Here is a 17064-nt window from a genome sequence, read left to right as displayed (position 1 = left end):
AAAGTGTTATGCACAGCTTGTGTGTGTCAACTACAAAGTTACAATACATATTTGACTGATCTGTGACTGATCAAAGTCTTGAAAAATAATTTCAAGATATCAAATATGCATGGGTGGCATGTGGAGAAATTGCAAATGTTTTGGTGATAACATGGTTTGCAGAAAAAAAGCATTGGTGATTATTGTTTTTAGATTAGGCTTTATAAACGGCATCACAGATTTCACAAGAGCCATGGCTTTGTTTGCAGCTTTTGTGGTTTTAGCATGCCAGCATCTCTCCATTGTACCATGTGTTGATGGGATAGTGGTGGTGATTAGAAGCAGGGCCACCCTAACAATGGCCATGGGGAGTTAATGAATGCAATAGATTGGTCACAGGAGAGGTGGTTGGGAATGTGACCTATTTGGTGAAGATTGTTCATGCCCTCCAACTAGTGTGGTGGCTGTGGCCCTGTTGAAATACACTGGAGCCAATAGAATTCACTTAGCATGCACGCACGCACACGCACACACACACACTTCATGTGTAGACATCGGGGCAAATTTACATGCACAGACCAACACAAAGGCTGACAAGCTGCTGAGTAGCCTTTCATCATAGATAATAAAGAGAATAAAGCTGTTACTGTGTAGAGTTTGGATGGGGTCCAATAATATGGTAGATTAATCAGAAGTAGAGGGACAGTGCATTGGTTCAACACAGATGAGATGTGTGTGCAACAAATCAGGGCACAGGATTTATTCTCTTCCCCCCCCATATTTTGTAGAGAGCTACACATACTGGAAATGCTCATTCATTCACTCACACATGGTGTGTTTGTCAATGAGTTCCATGTATTTGTATTTATGAATGCCCTTAAAGGGACACTTCACCCCTTTTGCAACCAGATCTTATTTTAATGATGTTTAGGAGACAAGAAGAAACCCTATCCTGGGGGGTTTCCAGGGGTATGTGGGTAATTTGTGTTTTTAGATATTTCAGTATTTCCAAGTGTCCATGATGTCATGGATACTGGGCTCACTGACTTCCTGGACTACATGTTGTCTCAGTAAGACAGCCCTCCCCCTATCCACAAGAAGGATCAGTGCACCAAAGCATTATGGGAATTGTAGTCCAGCAAGGAAGTGAGCCCAGTGTCCATGACATCATGGACATTTTGAAATACTAAAATATCTAAAAACACATATTACCCACATAAAAACCCCAGCAAAGTGTCTCCCAAACATAATTAAAATAAGATCTGGTTGCAAAAGGGATGAAGTGTCCCTTTAATGTCATTAAAATGCTTTGTAAAATTGTATGGCACAACTTGCAGGATTTATGAGGAAGATTTAGAGATTGTTTTTTCCCTGTGCCTTCCAGTTGTCTGTTATTCATTCATCCAAGTGTTATATATTACTAGAAATGACTTGTACAACAGTGTTTTCCATGCCATAGTTCTCTACCTTTGTCCTGGTCTGGTTGCATATTGTGTGTTTCAGCACCTTTTCCCTGTTCTGTTCCAGACACTCGTCTGCAGAGATCAGACGGCACTTTGGTGGGACCTCATTACATGGCTCACAACAGCACAGTCGAACCAACTCCAATGCCTCTGCCTCAATGTGCCTTAATGTGGTGAGTTCCACTGGTGTACCAAAGTACATTTACTCATAAGTACCTTTTCCTTTTTACTTTACTTTACTGTCTGGAATATTTCAAATTTTCTGTACTTTTACTTGTACTCCATTACATCTCAAATGCAAATATTGTTGTTACTACAATTATTTGAAAACTTTGTATTAGATTTTGATATTACAAAACACACTACTTCAGCCCTATACATTTTGGCCGTTTGAAAATAGCTGATCTACAATCTGGATGAAGTACCTGGTATGCCTGTAATATTGTAACTTAAGTTACTTCACCTAATAACAGATCAATAGTTGTAGGTGAGAAGTTGGGTATATGGGTAATACTGATTCCGTCCAGTATGTCGGTAGTAGGAGAGAAAAAAAGCATTGCAATCATAAATAAGCATGTCAAAGAGAACATAAACAAGTAACTAGATATCTATATACACATAGCATAAGACCATCAGCTAGAGCTGTGGTTCTCAAACCTTTTCAGTTGAGACCCAAAATATAATTAACTTTAGTGTCTCCAGGGGACCCAAATGTACAGTGTTTGGTTTGGGAAACACTGAGATTGAGATACAGTATGTAGTGCAGCAGATAATTGCATATTTCAGAAGAATCATTCAGATTGGTATACAAGCATGATTTTTTTTTTAACATGGTGCCAGCATCGCACAAATTAAATCCGAAATGTGGATGGCAGAAAATCCACCAAGGACAGCGATTTTAGAAGAAGAGTTATGACTGTTTGAAAATCCACCTCTCCACTGCTCTCAACTGAAAATATATATGCCTTCCCATAGTTGGAACGGTGGGGCGTTGCTATGGGAACCGGACCAATGTTAAAGGCTTCCGTAGGCATCAACCATTATATAGACGGGAGTCCACGTTGGGGTACGTATATATACGGACTTGGTATATGACACCACCTAGCGTCGACGTATGTATATATACGGACATGGGAGAGAAAGAATTAATGTAATGTAATGTAATTTATTAATATTATTACCAGTTATGACCAGGTGCATTTAGGGGCTAAGTGTCTTGCTCAGGGACACCTTGACACATAGTGGGGGTCAGGAATGGAACCCTGATTTTCCCAAGCAGCCTCTCTACCCATTCAGCTATGAATGCTCATGTGTTGTCATTATATGAAGACCTCTCTACCCATTCAGCTATGGCTGCACATGTGTTGCCAGTATATGAAGATCTTCAGCATCCAGTGAGAACACTCACATTATTTGTTGCTGTTGCTAGTCATGGCTGCCAGTTCCCACCTGATGTCGTGTGTGAGTTCAGACGGATCCAGACCGTACTGAATAACTGCTATCTTACATAATGTCTTGAGTCTAGGACTGAAGTCTAAGACATATAGGTCACCTCCAAAGAGGATGACACGATCTCCCACCATGCAACAGCACATCCTAGACATCAGAGGCGGTCCTTTCCCCTTGGGCTCAACCTTCTTCCAGGAGAAGGTATCTGGACTGAATTTCCACAGATCATTGAAGTCCTGGTTCCCTGTGTAGCCACCGAATATGTACAGCTCTGCATTGTAGGTAAAGACTGAATGACCACAGCGTCCTTCTGGAAGAAGCTGCGTAGAAGGAGTTTTCAGCCAGAGGTCGGTCTCTGTGTCAAACACTCTGATGGCGTTGTAGTACTGACCCCCATAGCCCCCAAATACAAACATCTTTGTCCCAATGATGGTGGCAGAGTGACTAGACGAAGCAGGAGGTGGTGTTCCTCTAGTTTTAATTAAAGTCCAGACCATTGTCGTTGTGTCCAACTTGTATATGTCATTAGTGCGTCCAACCTGGTTGTATCCTCCATGTATATACATGACCTTCCCCAAGACACAGGCTGAGTGGTAGGAACTCTTTGGAACAGTCCCAGAAACCTGTCGTTTGAACCATCTGTGGGCTTCGACATCAAATGCATAGAGCACGTTGCAGTAACCTGGGTTAGTCAACCCTCCCCAGAGGTAGACAGTATCTTCAATCAGCACAGCTGTGTGGCCCAAGCGCCTGCAGGGAACCTCAAGGTGAGTTTCTCTTCCAGGTGTCGTCGGAGGAAACTTCCTCCAGCGCAAAGACACTGTGTTGAAGACGTGAACTTCAACCTGGTCACTGTTGTTCACATTACTGTTGCACTGTCCAAACACGTACATATTGTGCCCGACGGTCACTGCTGCATACAATCCTTCTGGTCCGTTAAGATTCACAGTCCACCTCAGCATTTTACACACAAAGACAGGGTTGGACTTCTCAAGCGTTGTTCTGTAACAGAATGCAGTCACATTGCTAACACCACCACTTATATATTGGTATGGAGCTACAAGTAACAATGTCATGTGGATGACTTCAGACTTGTCCAAATATGATGTTCGTGGAGATATGCGATCCACTGAACACACATTTCACCTTCATTAGTGTGGTTGCCAGAGACAACCAGACTATAGTAATTGTCTGACTTTATTAACTATTCCCTTTCAAATTCAATGAGAACATGTTCTTACAATACAGATGGCAGCCATCTTGGAAAATGGCCACCATGTTGGAGTTTCTGGTTGACTGGATCCTGCATGAGAATCAACACTATGACCTCCTTAATTTGAAAACTCCATCAATTTCTATGATGACATACTGATGACATCAGCGATCTACATTTTAAGCATGGAACCAAGCCTGATGAATCATGACCATAAAACATTTAATTCTGTGTCAAATGATATTCCGCAAAAAGGGTATTTATTAAAAAATAATATAATTCAATATTAAACTATGTTTGGACACAGAATCAAATCATAATTCACCAGGAGCCTGGATCGCTTGGTTCCAGGCTTAAAATAATTAATATAAATATGTTCGGAAAACTCTATGGGAAAAATGAATGGGATTTCTATCTGTGGAACCATAAAATGTCTGCCACTGCTATGCTCTATATCGGGGGGTTTCAACTGATTGAGAACCAGGCACCAGCACCCTGACTAAGAATCACGCTGGGGACCACTGTTGTGTTGGGATATGGGCTAAGATTAGTGCTTTCGTAATACTTGCTAATGCTATGCAATATGTGTGTGTGTGTGTGTGTGTGTGTGTGTGTGTGTGTGTGTGTGTGTGTGTGTGTGTGTGTGTGTGTGTGTGTGTGTGTGTGTGTGTGTGTGTGTGTGTGTGTGTGTGTGTGTGTGTGTGTGTGTGTGTGTGTGTGTGTGTGTGTGTGTGTGTGTGTGTGTGTGTGTGTGTGTGTGTGTGTGACCGTGCGAATGGGAGACATAAAAGCACACCAGTTTAATAGCAAGTCCAGTCCTGTAGACTAGTGAAGGCCTCCACAGTTCAATGAGAGCAAGATTGCCAAGGAATGTCATGTCTCTTCTAAAGACGTCTCCAAAGGGATCTTGCGCTAAATTTTACTCTTCTTCCACTGACTCTCAAAGAAATGGATGGAAACATTTTATGGCTCCCAGTCTTCATTTCAACTTCATTTTAGCGTAGTTTTCAATGCCATAGTGTTCCTGGTGTTGACAGTGTAGTTTTCAATGCCATAGTGTTCCTGGTGTTGACAGCAGAGAACCCTAAACATTAGAACACGAATGGGCCTTTAATGCCATTTGAGATTAGTTGTTTTCCTGCACCTGTATTCAGCCTGGATTCTGGCTCACAGAATGATGATACAGTTTACAGTAGTCATTCTGTCCTGACATTTATCTATAGTTCTCACTCTCTAGGTTTGGGCTTTTACATCAGTTCTCCAACCAGTCTCTTTGTGTCACTGACGGACCTTTAGATTTTGTCCCTGTGATCCCTGCATTAGTCATTAGATGTGGGTTAAGGCTCTCTGCTTATCCTTGTAGCCTGCGGCACAGACGACAACATCTCTAACCTGCCTGGGAAATGGGTCAGAGCCTCAGTGCTGTATGGGGGGGCCTATTTACCTTGCAGCTTATAATAGGCAAATCTTGAATATGTCTGGATTCAGGGTGACAGAGAGGGTTTTAATGCTCTAATCTTCAGGATACTATTTTCCCATGGTACAGTACATCATCATTCAGCTGAGGCATCTGACACAGCTGGAGCAGAGGTACAGTATTTGTTTTAGTTGCAGTGCGGATAACTGTCCAGATTATCATAATTCCCTGTGCTATTTTTAGTGCTGAAATGACTGCAGAGCGATCAGTGACATTTGCTGTAGGTCTAACCTACAAATTGGTGGATTAGAGGTGTGTGTGTGTGTGTGTGTGTGTGTGTGTGTGTGTGTGTGTGTGTGTGTGTGTGTGTGTGTGTGTGTGTGTGTGTGTGTGTGTGTGTGTGTGTGTGTGTGTGTGTGTGTGTGTGTGTGTGTGTGTGTGTGTGTGTGTGTGTGTGTGTGTGTGTGTGTGTGTGTGTGTGTGTGTGTGTGTGTGTGTGCGCACATTTGCGTGTCTAGTTCTTGTTCCTGTTCCTGTTATAAACAGCAGTTAAAGGAGGAAGGTTGTGATGATGTCACTTCCTCATGTGTCTTGTGGTTTCAACGTCTCAACTCCAAACTGCAAGATTCTTCGCTTGAACACTTTGAACAGATCTCAAAACATACAGGGTTAAGCAATCAAACTCAGCTCCACCCTTCTCTTTGGTTGGACTGGGTCACTTTTTGACATATTACTTACACTAATCCACTGTTTTCAGATCTGCGACAGCGTTCAGGTTTGAGGAATGAAGGCCTGTTTGGAAAGGGTTGTTTGAGTTTTAGCAATACGCATCAACCGCTGGTAGGCACACTAAAGGTTCCCATATCCGCAGTGCGCCATTTTATACTTCCTTTTCACTGTACCCTTTTCGGTATTCAGCAGGGTAAGTCTGAGTTTCCTTCGACCACAGTCTTTTATTGATGATTTAGAAGAAGTTGCATCTAATTTGGATGTCATTATTCAGGACTCAGGACAAATAATGCAGTTATTTGGGATTGGATGTTGGATGTATGTGATAGCCTCTACATTACACTAGTTTCCTTTATTTGTGGACTATCTGATGTTTCTATGTTGTTCTGGTGGGTGAATCTTGTTGTTTTTGTTATGCATGTTGTTCTGGTGATCTACACTACAGTATATAGGCTCAGAATAACTTCTAGAAATGATTGACATACCTGTAAATGCTCTTGACTGTAATCTGTGAGAAATGTTGTTAAACAATTTAACTTTTTGTTAATTTTTGGACAATCTGTCATCGTAAACATGTTGTTCCTGTTGGTGATTAAATTACAAACAGATCACCTTTACAATGACAACATAGGGCAGACAATCTTGCTGATCAGAAGCTAATTTCTAGCTACACATAGCTCGACACCATAGCACAGCATGCTGTGGTCCAAGGCATGCATATATTTGCATTCATACAGTATTTGTTTCTGTTGGCCTCCACACTACGCTATGCACCAGAAAGAGGCCATTATGGAAGTTTGGCTATTATGAATGTCCAAAGTTTGCATAAGGGAGAAGTGTTGACATGCATGAGCACTTTGTGCTCCTCCACACAGGGCTTTGTGGTACAGTAGGTCTGCTATACAGTGTTGACTCTGTTATCCATTTGGCTGCCTTTATTTTTTTCCCTTCTCTAATTTTCATCTTTGCATCACATACTAACCATTTGATACCAGTACGCTTGTGTTCCAAACTTCTAATTTCCTTTTCTCTGCCAAGTAGAGAAAAATATCCCTCGGGCTAGAATGATGTGCAAAAACATGTCTGGAAACAAAAGGAATGTCACTGTGTGTGTGCTTGACTCACCCAGTCCAAGAAGTTCAGCCTACCAATATGTCTGTATTACCTGTCTTTATAAGGTTAAAGGAACTTTTACCAGTTGCAGGTAAAGCGACTTTTCTATCCCTTTTGCTGTTGTGCACAGTGCACATGTATTGTCTCTCACCCACCCGTTTTGTACGCTACCTTGCTGCCACACAAATTCTTTGTACGTGAGACAGCTGGCACAGTGTGCCACATTCACAGAAGAACCTGCTGATGCAGGATGTGCCCTCTAGTACCATCCCAGCGTGTTTATAAAGAGTCTTTAGAATAAAACTAGAGCGTCATATCGGTATTGTTCATTTGGTAAGGTCATACTTGCAGAGTTTTAACGATACTACTAGCCAAAACAAGTAAACTTTTACCATATTGGAGACTTGCCCACTAGGTTGTAGCCACCTTTCATACAAAAACCAACGACACCTGTTTGACGCAGGTTCCGCTTTCATGTCACAACCTCAAACAGTGTACAGTAACATCAAACACTACACGATTCACATCTGTTATTATATGCTCTCTAATGACAGAAGAGCCTGAGTGTTTATTTGGCTTCATTCCTCCCTATAGAGCGTTGGGTGAGGCTGCAAGGTGGGCAGCAGGCTGGCCCATTGTTGTCACATGATGGATATGACAATCAGGCTGATTCAGGGGGCATTGTGTGATACTGCATCCTTTCATCAACGTGATGTGTGTGTGTGTGCACTTGTTTATTATCACCAACATAGATCTATATATGGGCCTACAGTAAGACTAAAAAAGAGCTCTGATGCAGGATAGTTTGTTCCAGTTGCTATTTATACAGTGTGTACCTTGGCCTCTCGTTCCTGGATAGGTATGGGGTTTTAGAGAGTTTTCCTGACACCACTTGCCCTGCTCCTCCTCCTCGCCTGCGCTTTTCTTTTCCACACTCCTCCCTAATATTATTTGGGTGTGACTTAGGGCTACACAAACTCTTCAAGTGCCTCACAGCCCTTCAAGGGTGATTAATCTCTTTGCTTTTTTCATTATGTGTCTCACTTTCTTTTTCTTTCTCTTCAAACAAAGCCCAACAGGGTTGCTTCATTGCACATCTGTCTACATATTTCTGTAATCTCAGCCAGAAAATGCATATTGGATAGAAACGAGGGAAAATTCTCTTTATAACACGTTAACAGCATTAAGATATTGTATTATGGCTGTATTGTCGTTAAATTGCAAAAGCAACGTTTAATACCATATCACCCCCATGCAGAGATAAATTACTGGAACGTTTCACCTACTTTCTGTGTTCTCTACCCCCATCCCCACTCTCCCTCCATCCCTCATTTTCTCGCTCGCTCCTTCGCTTGCCATCTTACTCTTCCCCCTCGTTCTTTCTCTCTCTAACCCCACCCCTCCCCCCTCTCTCCCTCCCTCCTCAGCCTCAGTCGTATGAAGCGGTGGAGCCACTGGACCTGGAGGACTTCCTGATGTCCCAGCTGAGGAGCGGAGACGCGGCCCTGATGCACGAGCTGGGCGACTTCCCTGACGATGACCTGCAGGTGGACTTGGTGGAGAAGGAGTGTCGCACTGCCAGACACTCTGTCCCCGAGGACGGGTAGGTCACAGGCCACGTGTACATGTGCCACCAGTTAACTGCCACCGGTTGATACCAAACCCCACAGCCCGGATTTGTAGATCCTGGGAAAAGTTGTATTATTTTGACTGCACGGCAGTGTTGTGGGACTGTGTATGAAGGTGACAGGAATACGACTCATCTTGTGTCTTAGACTTGGAGTAGTTGAAAGCAGTTTCTGTGTAGGGTTCAGTTCTTTTCTTGTGCTTTTGGAAAATCAATGCACCTCACCAGTGACCACACAATACAAATCAGGACATGCTTTGCAGGATAAATGGGCGGCAGTGGCTGCATGGGAACCGCGAGGTTTCCCAGTTCGATCCCGAGCTCCCCCAGAGTTAGTGTGCTCAAGTGTCCTTGAGCAAGACTCTGAACCCCTAACTGCTCTCCTATGTGCACGGTGCCTTGCATGGTTTCCTCTCCTATGTGCACGGTGCCTTGCATGGTTTCCTCTCCTATGTGCACGGTGCCTTGCATGGTTTCCTCCTATGTGCATGGTGCCTTGCATGGTGTCCTCCGCCAGCGGTGTTGGAATGTGTGTGTGAATGGGTCAATATGCACAATCTATGTAAAGCGCTTTGGATAAAAGTGATATATAAATGCACCATTTACCATTATAAAGATTTTGACTGGGAGCCATAGTGTAAGCCATAGTGTGCAGACTTTTGTTTTTGTTTTGATGGTTAGTCCTCCCATTTTGAGCGGGAACCCCTTTTGGTGTTAGCATTATGTTATGCTTTAGCTATTGAAAAATAGCAGATCTACAAGCTCAGAGCTTGTAGGTCTGCTATTTTTGAAAAATCGAAGAACCACTGACATAGAAACATAGCTTTTTCAGAAAACTGTCAGGATGTAGAAGACATTTTTAGAATCTGATCTCAGGTCAAAATGGGTTAACCTATGTTCTAGTTTTGTTTTGTTTTTTGGATCTGCTATTTTTGTAGATTCCTGATTTCCCCCCATGTATAGTCCCCCCCCATGTATGTATTATTAACAGTTTGCAGAATGGGTATTTTTCACATGAAAGCACAACTCAATACTGTTGATTTACAACTGTATTGAGTTGTAAATCTGTTATTTACAACAGGGCACTGTTCTTCGATATATATGGAGTCACCAGCCACTACTTTTCACTTCAGAGCGCAATGCGTGCCATTGGAACATGCTACCTGTAGGAGTAGTGCAGTGACAGAGACCACCCTCCCCTGACGATTTTCCACCCACACGAACACACCCAATTAAACACACCAGTCTCGACAGTGGTGTGAAGGAACTTTACCCCTGCATTACTCGGACGCCCAACTATGTAATATATGCAAGTACCGGTATAATATATTTTGAAAATGCAGCAGCTGAGAACCCACATCTCTTATTTCTGTTACTTCCACCCCTAATCCCGACTCCTACTTGCGTAGTCGACTGTAGCCAGTGCCCGTTCAACTTATTGAACATGCTGCTTATCACTTCTGTGAGGTCAGACTACAGACAATATGCACACATCGAGCAGGTAACCCCAGTTACCCCACCCAAGCTGTTATTGTCGACTGTGGCTCAAGAGGTAGAGCAGGTCGTCCAATGATCCATGGGTCGGCGGTTCGAATCCCGGCTCCTCCTGGCTACATGTCGAAGTGTCCTTGGGCAAGACACTGAACCCCAAATTGCTCCCGATGTGCTGGTTGGTACCTTGCATGGCTTCCGCCGCAATCAGTGTATGAATGTGTGTGTGAATGGGTGAATGTAATGCACAATCTATGTAAAGCGCCTTGGATAAAGGCGCTATATAAATGCACCATTTACCATTTATTGTCCAACAGTTGGTCTAATGGATGTGCTATTTAACCAGCGTTCTTATATTAGGCATATCATGATAGTGCAGTTCAGCTATTTTTGGCGAACATCTTTGGTGTATATGGGGAAAAAAGTATAGAGCCCTGGGGACCCCTGTCAACAAAGTATACAGAGTAGGGTTTAAGTGGTTAAGACATACAGTAATGTGATCATAGCTTGTGAAAACTATCCCGACTATGTATGCTATCGTAGCTTATGTGGGAATTTCATTTATCTCACACCTTGACCATGGCAGTGCAGATAAAGATAGGACAAGCATGTGGTGTTGTAAATATAAGGTGTGTGTGTGTGTGTGTGTGTGTGTGTGTGTGTGTGTGTGTGTGTGTGTGTGTGTGTGTGTGTGTGTGTGTGTGTGTGTGTGTGTGTGTGTGTGTGTGTGTGTGTGTGTGTGTGTGTGTGTGTGTGTGTGTGTGTGTGTGTGTGTGTGTGTGTGTGTGTGTGTGTACACATGATGGTGAGAAATATCCTCTTTATCCTGCTCATTCTCGCTGCTGCCTTGACAGGGTGGAGTTGGACCCACATGTGAGAGACTGTGTCCAGAGTTACACCCAGCCATGGCTAGTGGTCTCCAGAAGGTAAATAGTCTTCACACAGCACCCTCAAACACCCAAAAATTACAGTAGAACCCCAATGACCGTGGCTCATCTCGAGAAGGTTTAGAGTTTTTGTTGTTCCAAAACCTGGAAATGAGCATTTTGCACTTCCTGGTTCTCTTTCTATCAGTCTTTGGGTTTTTTTAATGTTTTGTTCTACGACATAAAGTAAATGTGAAAATGTTGTCAAAGGCAATTTACATCATCACGCCAAACACAAACATTCCTGGTGGTGATATTCAAGACATGTGATCATGGTGTTGTTTCTTCAATGTATAACGTTAGCTTATTACTTCTGGTGATTGCATTTAAGCCCAAAGAATTATAAAACACATACTTACATTTTGTAAATATTCCAAAAGCCAATGCAAAAATCGTATTTACCTTGAGAGAACCAAATACCCCCGGCCAGGAGGGTGCAAATTTGCAGAGTAATGATGAAAATAATGATGAAGGAAACCTGGTTGGTGATTGTATTAGGTCAGCTCTATTCATTGTGAGATGCTCTAAATTGTTTCAAATTAGAATAATAAATTGGACAATTTACCAAGATGAATGCTTCAATGCTTCATTAGCTTCTTAATTATCACATGTTAACTTAGCAACCACAACCATTTTTCAAATGCATTGTCTTGGTGTGTGGTCTCACATGTTTCACAAAGCATGAGCGGAGCATCTATTAGACTAGAGTCTAGAGACCAATGAGATTGTTTGGCTTGAAATGTTCTTTGTGTAAACAGCCCTGAGATAAAGTCCAGACTACTGCAGGTAGCTGTAGAACAGGAAACGCATCAGAGGTCTGAGAGGACCTGATAAAGGTGTACACATTGGGATCGCCTATTTCACTTATCACGTAGCACGCACACACACACACACACACACACACACACACACACACACACACACACACACACACACACCACACACACACACACACACACACGGTTGGTCTTTGTATTGTGAGGCTAGGGAATTCAAATCTGTTATCTAGTATCAGCAGTAGTGAGCTAGTGACCACATTTGCTGTGTCTGGTGTGCTTTTGTATGTGTGTGTGTGCGTGCGTGCATGTGTAAAGGTGCCAGGGAGATGGATGGAGTGCATATTCAGAGAGAGCAGGCCTACACAAGCTCCTTCAAAAACAGACATTTGAGTCGGACATTGAGCCAGAGAAACAAGAGACCCCGGTAAGAAACATTAAAGGACCTATAACATAAAATTAAACTTTTTCCATTTCTTTTGTGTTTTTGGGGCTCCCATATGTGTTTTCTATCTCCACAAATAACCAATTTTGAACAATCAGGCTTTCATATCATATAGGTGCTTTAATGGAAATTGCTCTCAGGAACAGCTCAACTGATTTTGTCCTCATCGTGGTGTCATCAATGTCACCCTACTTTGTATAATTCCTCCTCTTCTTCAGTCTTCAGTTCCAAATTTGCATTTCCACCTTGTTTACAATGTCCACCATTGTTGATTTTCCAAGCTGGCATGGAATGGAAACAAGCCTGGTTTTATCTAGCATCAGTATTCTAATGACTCAAATATTAAATAATCTGTATATCAGCACCCCCACCACCTCAGGACATTGTGGTACTGCAGCTAAAACTGCTTTCAAAGTCCAGAAAGAAATGACAAGGACTGGTTATATCAGAGTGGTGATTTAGGCTCAAACCATTAGAAATAACTTTGAGGGACATAGACAATATGATATTAAATATTAAAAGCAGTTTTAAAATGCATGTTATTTGCGCTTTAACACAAGGTCAATCATATAACACTACACACACATCATTTAGACCAGGGGTTCTCAACCCGTGGGTCGCGACCCCTCGGGGGGTCGCCAAATTAATTTAGGGGGTCCCCAAATTATTAAAAAAAAATATATATATATATATTTTCACGATTTTTCAAAAATAGCAGACCTACAAGCTCATAGCGCGCCACTCGGTGGCGCGCTATGAGCTTGTAGATCTGCTATTTTTCAATAGCTAAATTATAACAATGCTTAAAACACCAAAAGGGGTTCCCGCCCAAAATGGTTTAAGGTTATTGTAGCAGTCAATTTCGGGAGTCGGGAGGGGGCGGGGCGGGGGTCCCGAGACATTGCCAAAGCATTTCCGGGGGTCCCCGGCCAAAAACGTTGAGAACCCCTGATTTAGACTTCTCTGTATAAAGTTTTTATGATGAATGGATGAGTACACATTGTCATATAAATTGTGTTTCACTGAATAAAAGCCCTATTACATGTCTCTAAATCTAACCTTAACGCACCCCTCACCAACCTTAATCCGGTCGTTTTAACGCACCCCTCAGCAACCTTAATCCGGTCGTCTTAACGCACCCCTCACCAACCTTATGTCTAACCAATGACTAGTCTAAACTAAGTATGCACCCCCTATCTCACACATCAAGTAGCATTCTCATCATTCTTAGAAAGCCAAGACAATTGTAAATTGTAAAGCCAGAACTGGTGTCCAGTATACAGTGTGCCATGCACATACTGTATCAGATGTAGGGTTCCTATTATGGAATAGACGAAACAAAAGAAAATATGATACCAGGAAGCTCTGATGTGTAACCCAGGACGGGTATCGACAGAGGAAAAAAATCAACCGTGATGCCATGTGTGTGGCATTTCAGTGGATATAGCTTCAGTATTAATTATACGTTACACATAGTGTGTCCTCTCCTAAGGAAACTTAATTTCCTTCTTGTTGTTGTACTTCTATATTGGACAAGTGAAGCCTTTTACGTCAGTAGTGTATGGCAGTCCATACGGATTACAGTTTGGGTGACAGTGGGAGAGTGAGGGGGACGAGGTGCATAGAAGACATTGAAAGTGGGGTGTGTAGTTGGGTTTCGGGGGACTTGTAACAGTGAACACAGCAATGTTTTGTCATTCCTGTCACTCGCCCAATCGCCCATGCTGGCACTGTTTACTCTGGCACACTGGCACTGTGCCTTGCACACAAATAAGCCTTCATTTTGCCCTCTACCACCATCTTAAAGGTCCTGGGATTTTTCTTCTTTTATAATAAGATTTAAATGGCTCTATATTCCACGTGTGTTACCGGCTGATACCGACAATAAGCCACTCCCGACCTACTTCAGTAACAGGGGTCTAGACATCTCTCCAGCTGAGGTTACCAATTTCATTCATTTTAGAGAAATCTTACAGGATAAACAAGTAAACTTTGAATTGATTAAACAAATAAATGACCAGACAAAATTGAAACTGGAACACAAGCTGATAAATGATCTTTGCTGGGTTCTCACCTGAACATTATTTTCTGTTTACTAAAGAGCTGGATAGACCCCTGTTAATGAACAAACACTCCATAGCAATGATTACTATTGGATTATAGACCATTTATTTATTTTTTAACCTTTTTGCTGCGATGTGCGATTCTATTCTATAGTTCTGCAGAATAGCATTTGCTCTATGTCCCACCCAGTCTCTTAGGCCGCCGGTGTCATTACAGATTTCCTGTCGTGGTCTTTCACTGACATAATTTCAAGCCAAATTCCCATCCTCTCTCCCAACCCTCTCTCGAGCCCCTTTGTCTAATCCTAAACAAAATCCCTGGCCCCAGCACCAGACGGTCCCAACCAGCCCAGGCAGTCTCACCCCCAGTTCTTGCTAGCCAAGCCACCCCAGCCTTCACAATACCACCAGCCTTCAGTCCCAGCACTGCCCTTGCCAAGTCTGGTTAATTAAGCAGCCAGACTTAAGGCCCTTATTGCAGCCGCAGGCATCCCGTGATCTACATCACTGGTTCTCAATGTCGGATCCGTCGACCACCAGGGTCCAGGTGGACCTTGACAGGTCTGTAACTCTGACAGTGTACAACACAGTCAAAACAACACCATCAGTAAGGTGGAATATATATATATATTTATATTTATATATATATAGCACCTGACGAAGCTCACGGCGAAACGCGTCGTGCTAATAAATAAGTTGAAGCAGTAAGTTGTCCGCCTCTGTTCCCTGGAGTGTGCACATATCTATATATATATATATATATATATATATATATATATATATATATATATATACACACACGCGCACACATATAATATATACTGTAAATTATAAGGATCATACAATATAACACTAACACCCTCAGCCGTGCTAGCATAGAGAAGACAAAGTAAAGGTACAAAGAATGCAGAGATGCATGTCTAACAGTGTACACACCCGTAAAGGTCTATTTGGACCCCTGGTGGACCCTGCAGATGTTGAGAACCAGTGCCAATCTGAGAGTGACAGAGGTGATGGGGGCGGGCAACTCAATTGTCACATAATGTCTTTTATGGGTCTCCTCCACTCCACTGGGGTTTGTTTTGGCTGTAGCCTGGAGACCATCACGTGTTGGTGCCCTTGCAGCTTCCTTTCCCAGAGTGAACAGTGAAGCCTCACTGGGGTGGAAGCGCGTGGTCTCCCCTGGGGTTTCAGATCAAACTATTCATGTAGTTGACCCCTCATTCATGCAGGTTTATGGCCACGTAATATTCACGTTCTGTTGAACGTATTCATGGCACAAACAACACTTGCATGACAAACATAATTGTATATTTAGACCTTAATGCAGCATAATACTCACAGACCCCACTTTCATCCAACCTCTCTAAATAATGCTTCCCGTGGCATTCATTGGTCTCTCCTCTCTGCTTTACCTTCCATCTCTCATTTCCCATTCACATGCATCGACTTATTTTTCTCTTCTTTTCTTTTACCCTCTCTGTGCCTGTGCCTCAGGTGAAATCTCCGTCACTGGTGGTGTTGAGTGACGAATGCGGCCGCACGCTGACCTCCTCGGACTTTGACCTTCGGTGTTTGACCCCCGACCCCAGAGTGGAGGGGCTGTTGTGTTTCAGTAGCCACGAAGAGCTGGATTGCTTCAACCATGAAGGCCGGCAGGGCAACAGGCACCCCGAGCTGTTTGCTCTCTACCCGCCAGCTGATGAGGTGAGACCACGGCTTCCCATACTTTTTCCGGACGAGACCCAAGAGAGAGTCTCCCTGGGAAAAAACATAGAAAAATTCAATATGAATGAATCACTTGAGTCCGATGTGTTTTAAAATGTGAAAATAGCTGATTATTATTATTATGTTGTAAGTGCTATAAATCATTTTCAAACAATTTGACATTTGTTTGAAAGTTTCAGACTTTTTATTTATTTTTGTAATCTTTTGAAGAAATGTTGGGAAATGTATTTAGTAGGAAAGGTAAACAAAAAAGGGATATTTAGTTGTGAGTCCTGGGACCGTATGTCTGGGAAACAATGACTGAGACCAAAGATAATTAAGGCAGGACCAGCAGGACTGATTCATTTAGAGCTTGTATATCGGCTATTTCCGCCGGTACTCTGTCGTACAAGAGCGTATAATTAGGCAATACACACAATCACACATACAGTATATAGAAGAAAACCTACATGCAGATACAGCACAGACATCACACGTGAATGTGGATATGAATCTGTACATTTTTAATTATAAGTGTTCTTGTTGTGTGCAGGATGATGCAGTGGAGATCCGCCCCATCCCCGAACGCCCGAAGGAACATATGGGTGACCGCATCCTCGTCCGCTGTCAGGCTATCAAGTATGTCAATATGAGGAGGACAGGGGC

General features: G+C 42.7%; 2 protein-coding genes across 3 annotated transcripts in view; one reads left to right on the top strand and one right to left on the bottom strand.

Annotated features, from left to right (window-relative positions):
• dock8 (dedicator of cytokinesis 8) overlaps window positions 1-17064 on the top strand; it is a 78875-nt gene that overhangs the window by 11834 nt on the left and 49977 nt on the right. For both annotated transcript variants that reach the window (XM_079517121.1, XM_079517120.1), the window contains exons 2-7: window positions 1507-1615; window positions 8791-8966; window positions 11336-11407; window positions 12502-12610; window positions 16189-16398; window positions 16952-17037. In XM_079517121.1, the coding sequence (XP_079373247.1) occupies window positions 1507-1615; window positions 8791-8966; window positions 11336-11407; window positions 12502-12610; window positions 16189-16398; window positions 16952-17037 (762 nt within the window). The remainder of the gene's footprint in view (window positions 1-1506; window positions 1616-8790; window positions 8967-11335; window positions 11408-12501; window positions 12611-16188; window positions 16399-16951; window positions 17038-17064) is intronic.
• LOC306933655 (kelch domain-containing protein 3-like) lies at window positions 2852-3784 on the bottom strand (the record flags this gene model as incomplete). Its single annotated transcript, XM_079515969.1, has 1 exon — window positions 2852-3784. The coding sequence occupies one exon, from the start codon at window positions 3782-3784 to the stop codon at window positions 2852-2854; it is 933 nt and encodes a 310-aa protein (XP_079372095.1).

The sequence above is a fragment of the Electrona antarctica genome (assembly GCF_951216825.1).
Source record: "Electrona antarctica genome assembly, chromosome: 12".
Lineage (NCBI taxonomy): Eukaryota > Metazoa > Chordata > Actinopteri > Myctophiformes > Myctophidae > Electrona > Electrona antarctica.
This window is presented reverse-complemented; position numbering and strand designations above follow the sequence as displayed.